We start from the raw sequence: 7,699 nt of genomic DNA on the forward strand, positions 1-7,699 counted from the left end.
GCCTTAAAACTAGCTAGACGCTACCTAACATGGCTCTCCTTGGAACGTCTGTCCAGCAGACAATTTTCAGGCAATGTGTTGAGTATGGTAGTAGTGATTAACCTTTTCTGTTCTGTAAACTTGAAAATAACGGCTTCAAACATTGATTTACTTGGGTATGAAGTATCTGATGATTTGTACTACCTGAGATTTCTAACTTCTGTAAAATCAGCCTGATCTTTTAGAGGTTTTACAATCTGATAATTAACTAGCTTTTCTGGAAAGCTGGGTGGCTTTGATAGCGTTTCATGAAACATGGGTGTTATATTTCTTCAAAATCATGCACTTAGGTATTTTTTTGAAACCAAAGAAAACCAGATCTGCAGGAAAAATGTAAATGTGGAGGCCAAATTGAAGCTTTCCTTCACATCACTGTTGAACCGCTTAAGCTTTGGTCACTTTTTGCCTACCTTGTGACCTTTCAGCTTTTGGATTAAAATTGTCAGAATTTCATAAAAGCTCATCTCCTTGAATGACCCTAGTGCTTTAAGGTGAAAGTTTGTGTGGCCATTTTCATGGCATTTCCCCAGCTGTGGCTGCAGTCAGCTCGCTGCATCTGATGTCATTCATTTGTGTCTTTCTCTTCCTTGCTTTCCTTCTTCTTGCTGAGTGTCTAGATGTTTAGTTTGGGGACAGCTATGGTGCTAGCACAATACAGCTTTTAAATTATACGCTCCCCAGAAAAATTTCAGACTAGGAAGGAGGTTCATAATTATTAGCCAGAAACTATAGGGTGTTTGCTGATTAATGAATCTGGAACAGGTTATTTTTGTCTCTAGTTTCCTAAAAATGGTATATTTTAGTCTGGAAGCAAGGATCAACCAAAGGTATTAAAAGCACCATTCACAGAAGTGGACTGTGCAGTGAGTAATTCTGAGCTAGCAAGTGTGCTAGCTGCTCTCCAAGTGCGGTGGAATGTGACTGATTCAAGGTAGATGGTAAGGTTATGAAGGCTCAGGAATAACCGTACAGCTTCTGTAATTAGCTTGAGAAATTGTGCCAATGTACTTAGGCCATTCAAAAGCACTAAAGAGATTCCTAAAAATCCTGCTTCCATTTTTAAAAATCATCCTTGAATGCCTCCTGCTTCTCTTCAGAGTTGTTAATAATTTGACTTGTATATAATTCTGTGAAAAGGAGAGACTTGGATGCTTTCAAGGCCATAAGGAGACTCTATGCATGGGAAGTTACAGACAAGGGTACTGAAAGGGATGATGTGTAGGTTCGGCTAGGTAAGTCAGGTGGCCTCGTTCAGAAGTGCTCTTGTGCTGTGTATCTAAACTAACAGTTCTCTCTTCCTGAACCCTAGTGAAAGATCACCTTTTGTGTGTGTGTAATTTGAGTGAAAATCCTCACAGGATGAACTGAACTCTCCTTAGCAGAGAATGTAATGTTTGTGATTTTGGCTTAAGTGTGTGAACTTATTCTTTAACTTAAATGAATCTCACTAATTTTTTTTAATTGGAAACTAATTATAGCTGTTATTTCCCTTAACTTTACAATCTGCTTAAGCTTTTACTAAATATAGTTCTACAAGTTCTACAGCGTGTTGGCTATCAGCTATGAAATTGAGATGCTTTTCTTACACTATGTAAAGGGAACGGGAAAGTACGTGTTTTCTTGGGCCTATTTTGAGTTGTATTCAGTAAATGGACTCCATGCACAAAGACAAGGGAGTTTGTCACCCTTGCTTTCTCATGAAGAAGCAAACTGAGCATCAGCATAAGGACTCATTCAACTCTGTCATTCTTTGGAGCATTGGAGTTTTCAGGTTAGGTATTACTTGGTGCATTACAGTCCTACTTTCCAGAAGAACATTGAGAATGCTGGGGACTCCATGTGGTTTCCATATAGTTGGCGCTACAGAGATTCTTGCATTTTTTAATTTTCAAAAAAAATTTTTTTAGACCGGAGCTGTGCCTCCAGCAAGTGCTGTTCCTGCCACAGGAGGTACTCCACCTGTCCCACAGCCGGGAGCAGCATTTGGGATGGTGAGTGTCTTCTGTTACACTGCTCGCCTTTCTTCGCCCATAGCCCTACTCACACTGTGATAATTTACAGCCCCCAGCAGGCACAGGCGTACCCATGATGCCCCAGCAGCCAGTAATGTATGGGCAGCCTATGATGAGGCCACCATTTGGAGCTGCCACTGGCCCTGGTGTACAGGTGAGTGTTACTGCCAGACGCACGTTAAATTGCTCGCCATTTCTCTAGAAGGTAGCTTATGTGTATGCATTACCTCAGTTCAATTCTACCTGTACGTCTGTAAATGAGATTTCTTACAGTATCAGCTGCCTGACTTGCAAAAGATCACATGAACCACCTTGATGTTACTTTTTTTTTTTTTTCCAATTCCCTTGAAGGAGACCAATTGAAGAGCTTTGAAAAGTCTCCTACAACTAACTGCATCCATCCAAGAACTGTTCTGGGGTGCATAAAGCTCAAAGTGGAGCTGATGGGAGTTCCTATTCTGCTCAAAGCTTGTCCAGATTTTCTAGAGCTGCACTTGGCATTTTCCCTCCCAGACCACCAAGAGATCCCTCAGAAAACTGACCTGCTTATGAACACGCTAAGGTCTCCCACTCTTGGGTGACAGTAAATACAACTCAGTAAATACAACTTTATCTGTTTCGGGCCGGTAGCTTGCTGGGTTTCTTTTGCTGCAATACAACTGCATTCAGATACGAATTACCGTAGTATATGTAATATCGGAGTGCTCTGGATGCACACTTCTCACAGCGAGGCACAAATTTAAAGGCTATGGAGTGAAGTCTTTCTTCTAACCTATGTTAAGGTGGAGGAATGCACATGAATAATCTTAATCTTCAGTCACTCTATATTCTTTTGTAAGTGGGAGGTACATGACACTTTCATTCTTCAGGTTTTTAAACTGTATTTATCTTGTGTGACTTTGAAACAATCACATATTTATACATAAAGGAGACACAAATTTGGCCACCTAAACCCAAAGCAAACCAATTCTTAATTCCATACTAGTTAAAAATAACCAGGAAACTGTATCATAAGTTACTGGTTGGCACAGAGGTGAATTCTTTAATATGACGAAAAGTCCTAATGGAGTAATTAATGATGAAGTAGGTTGAGTGAATGGAGACATGCCATCCTGACTGTCGAACTGCGTGGCATCAGCTGCTTCTCATAGTTTCCTGAGGATTCCCTTTATCTTGAAGCTACTAAGTTTGGAAGTGCAGCACTCTCCTCCCACTCTGATGCAAAGCTTTAAACTCACTAGGTGATGCAACATAAGCCATAATACCTGTTCCAGGCTATTTTTTCAAAGTAGAGTTTGGTCCATAATAGCTCTGAAAAGGAAAGGGCCCTTACAGAGGAGAGACGGGGAGTGACTTACCTGTAATATTTTGCGTCTTTGTAAGTCAGAAGTCTATCTTGTATTTCAAATATGGTGGGAGATGAAAGTTGATGCTACACCTCTGAAATCTGACTTGTAACACTTGAAACCAAGCCACCTCCTGTTTTGTGCAAATATTAAGCAATCAGCCTTTAGCAAACCACATTTTTAAAGTAGGGAACCACATTCCTGTTGAAGTTTGGATTTTCTGTGTAGAAATGGGAAGAATTTGAAACTGCTGTAAATGAGAAGGTGGGTTGTAGGTGATAGATCTCTGCATTTCATGTATAGCTACTTGGACTTACTTTTCCTTCAACCTTAAACTGTCTCTGAACTTAAATTATCAAGAATAATATTAAGTAAGACACAAACTCCTTTTTTATTTTTCTCAGAGGAGGGTAGTCATCAGGGTGCCAAGGCTGCATATAAAGTATCTCCAGTGTCCTGAGAAGGTAGAGATGGGGAGGAGTAAGGACAGGATGGGGTAATCATTTGGCTCCCATGTGAGAAGAGTTGCATGAAACTTGAAAAACTGACATTTTCTGTGGAATAACTGAAGTTTTTTATACCTAAAAGAGGAGGAACTGAGTATGATGTAGTTCTGTCTCCAGTACACTTTGGATTCTTTATTTACATACCAATGTGGAAAGCCTTGAACTTAAATGCCAGCCACTGGAATTTTCAGACTTACTCTGCGACATGCACTCTGCTTATTCTGCACCTTGGTGTTTAACATCTAACACCTCTTTAACTTCTGTCTGGGTTGATGATCCTAACATCACTGTGTCTTACAGGGAGAGAATGATTTGAAGCTACACTGATAAGAGTATGCAGTGTCTATACCCTTAACCATTACACCAGCCAAACATTGTTCACCCTTGTATAAGAATGGAATCTAAACAATGCTTGAGCAAAATGGCAATGTGCTGAACTTGCAGAAAAATGAGAACTTTGTATGCTTGCAATGTGCTTGCGTGAGAACCAGCTATGTCTACCTAATGCTTGTGTATCCTTGTCTGCTTTGGTTTTTTTCTGCTTTCCTGGCTGGCATCTGTTAGCTTTCTCCAAGCCCAACTCCTGCGACTCAGAGTCCCAAGAAACCTCCAACAAAGGACCCATTAGCGGATCTTAACATCAAGGATTTCTTGTAAAAGATAAGGTATTCTGTGACTGCCTGCCTAAGCATGTTATGCTGTGGTACATGTCTAGCACAGGGATGTTGATTAGATATTGATTGAATATGACTGATGAAATCATAGCTGCAAAGGTAGGTAGAAACACGCACTGATAATATGGTGGTTCGAACAGAAAACTGATTTCTCTGTCCACACTCTTAATTTTAGCCTGAAAGCTTGACTTTTGGCTGCTTTATTTGCCGAAAGTGTCTGACAGGAAAAGTTATCTTCGGTCCATAACTTCCATTTTTACCTTGTTTCCATTCAATCCAAGTGTTTATGCCTATTATTTTTTTTCTGTGAAATTAATACAGGAACAAATAGACTTGTAACAGTACAAATACTTGAGGACAAAATGGTACTGAAGAGGCTTGTTCCAGTCTTGTGGGTGTGGAAACAGATTTGATATCGTGGGTGTGAAGGGATCAAAAGAGGAAAAACTTACATATCCTGGTCATCGAGGGAAGGCTGTTTTCATCTCTTAACTGCTCATGTTCTCCTCTGCCACACAATTTTTAGGGAACTGTTTTTCTGAATGCTAAGGCATGAGGTTCTTAGCAGTGCCATAAAGAACAACAGTGGGGAAGAACAGAGGTGTAAATAAAAAGAAAAAATGGAGGAGAAGCAAAAAAACAGGACTGCAGAATGGAAGGGAAAAAAGGCAAACACATTACTGTGAGAATTTGGAGAAGGATGTGGAGAGGGCTGAGCAGAACCATCGGACTGAATCGAGCACTCAAGCCAGTTAAAAATAATCATGCAGAAGCAAAGTAGGAATTTTATAATCAAGCTTAGAATAATTTGCCAGGTGAGGAGAGGACAATCATTACACAGCTTTAAAGCCTTCTTAAGTCACTTTTCTTTCTTCCTATAGTATAATTCTAAGACTTATTGCAAGCCCCCTCTGCACTGGGGTTAGCAGCAGTGGATGGGAGCAGGCTGCACTTAGCAGGGACTACCCAGTGCCACTTCCCTCTTCTTCAAATTCCAGCCCTGGGGTGGGGGGGAGGGGGGGGATGGTGTACCTGATGCTTGGTGGAGACAGCTGGGGGTGGAGATGCACCTTCGTTGCTGGGACTTGCTGCTTTCAACTTGGGTTTATAGTAAGCAGATTCATAACTGTCTGATTTATAACCCTGCTTCATTAAAACTGGTAACAACACCTCACTCCTGCGGAGTGAAGTGATGAGCAGATTTCACTCTTTCTAGAATGTTCATTATCTAACTCCTTCTGGTGTCCATCTAATCCTTTTCTTTATTCACAGCTGCAGTTTTTCTGACTGGATGATAAAAACGTGACTTTGGAGTCTACAAGCAGATGCTCAGAGTTTCAGAGTGAGCCACCAGTACCAAACCCAGAGCTTACTCAGACTTTCTCTTCCTCCTGAAACGTGTAGCACAGCTGTGAAAGTGAACATTAGGAATGTGTACTACCTTAGCTGTTATCCCTACTCTCTCAAAATTTGTGTACTTGGGTTATTTGTGTTTTACAATTTAAACAATGGATGTATGTTTCTGATGCCTTCTAGTGCTTTTCTGAACCTATCCCACGGGGGCAGATTATGCAGCTGTTGTTTGGTGAGCCATTTGGAGCGATGTCTGTGGTTTTTGAAGGTCTCAATGTATATAACTTTTCGAGGACACCTAAAATTTCCCTAGGACTCAATTTCTCCTTTATCTGTTACAAAACATAGTGTGATAATACCAGATAGTAAGGAAAATACTTATGAAGTTGTGTGGAATACATTTTTTTTTCCAGTCACAGGAATCGCAATTGTCGTGAAAAAATGTTTTATTTTTGTGGCACTGTATATGTTAAGATAATTTAAAGTAATATAAAGGTAAACTTCCATAACAAATACCTTTTTGATGATTTACCAAGAATGAAAAATCATACCTGAAAGAATACCATATTTATTGCTGTTTTTATTTTAAATTCTATTTTAATTATTTAAGGTTTTGCATTTAAAATTGGCGTATTTATCAGTTCTTGCTAAGTGCACTGAAAATAAGTAAAGGGTCGGTTTCTCTCCATGTAGTTGGAAAAAGCAACCATAACTGTGCTGTCATTAAGGGATTTCAAATACGAGAGCACTCTTCGGTGTATCTGTAGTCAAAACATTACAAGTGATGTTACTCATCTCTGTTCAGTTCTTACGTACATATCTTAATTTAGTGCTTACCTGTGTATGCCTTAGGCTAGTGTTTTCTCCATTGCCCCAAACGCGCTGTGAGTAGCTTTTGTACTATTGGTGATTAGATTTAATTCTGATCCAGACATCCATGCCCTTTACTGTGCATACGGTGTTTCTTTAATTTTTATTTGTTCCCATACTGTTTCTGCTGATGGCTTGACGTAAGATCTTGACTCTTTGATGAGGTCACTGTTGATCAGTGTTACAAGTGGCTTGGCAGTTCTCTGTAAAAGCATATTGGGTTGGAAAGATATTCACCTAAAGTCTTTCAAATGAAGTATTTAATCAATGTATGGTACCATTAAAAGTGGTTGTATCTGAATTTTGCTGTGGGGATAACATGCAGCGTACTAGGAAAGTTCTTTAAAAGCTAATTTCAAAATGGCTTTTCTTTGTATTTCAGTTTAAAAAAACAGTACAAAAAAACCCAGTGCATGTGTGCCCTCTGAGATGCAATAAACACCTTGATCAAAGTAAATATCTTGTTGCCAGTTTCACGATCATTTAGATGTTGAGCACAATAATACACTTTGAGACGGGAAAAATGTGTTTAGGTCCTGACACTGGTGGCTGACTCTGCTGCGCATAGTAATGACTTTTGCTGATCTTTAAGCCGTACAGGAGAGGTCCATACAAAGCCAGACTGAGCACAAAACCACAAGTTAAGTGGGAAGAGAGAGAGGAGAATTCTGTAGTTTGATCTATAACACCTCGGGAGGCTTCATCAAATCTCTTAACCTCCTTAAACTAGAATAATACTGGAAATGTGGAAGTTTATAGTACTGGTCCTGATTTCTTTCCTGCGAGGAAAAAACATTCAACAAATCAAACATTCAAAGAAATTCAACAGCTTATTGAAAGCTAGCACAGCTACGATGCTACAGGAATTGCTTGTGTTGTCTCCTGGCTTGTAGACAAGA

The 7,699-nt window shown here is 39.8% G+C and overlaps 1 protein-coding gene across 1 annotated transcript in view; it reads left to right on the forward strand.

The window, feature by feature from the left end:
* The window catches only part of SNAP91 (synaptosomal-associated protein, 91kDa), a 50,177-nt gene extending 42,920 nt beyond the window's left edge, over positions 1–7,257 (forward strand). The window contains exons 25-28 of the mRNA XM_010145462.1: positions 1,947–2,030; positions 2,101–2,205; positions 4,468–4,568; positions 5,850–7,257. Coding sequence (XP_010143764.1) covers positions 1,947–2,030; positions 2,101–2,205; positions 4,468–4,560 — 282 coding nt within the window. The 3' untranslated portion in view covers positions 4,561–4,568; positions 5,850–7,257. The remainder of the gene's footprint in view (positions 1–1,946; positions 2,031–2,100; positions 2,206–4,467; positions 4,569–5,849) is intronic.
* The last annotated feature ends 442 nt before the right edge of the window (positions 7,258–7,699 follow it).

This window comes from Buceros rhinoceros, unplaced genomic scaffold (genome assembly GCF_000710305.1).
Source record: "Buceros rhinoceros silvestris isolate BGI_N320 unplaced genomic scaffold, ASM71030v1 scaffold18881, whole genome shotgun sequence".
Taxonomy (NCBI): Eukaryota; Metazoa; Chordata; class Aves; order Bucerotiformes; family Bucerotidae; genus Buceros; species Buceros rhinoceros.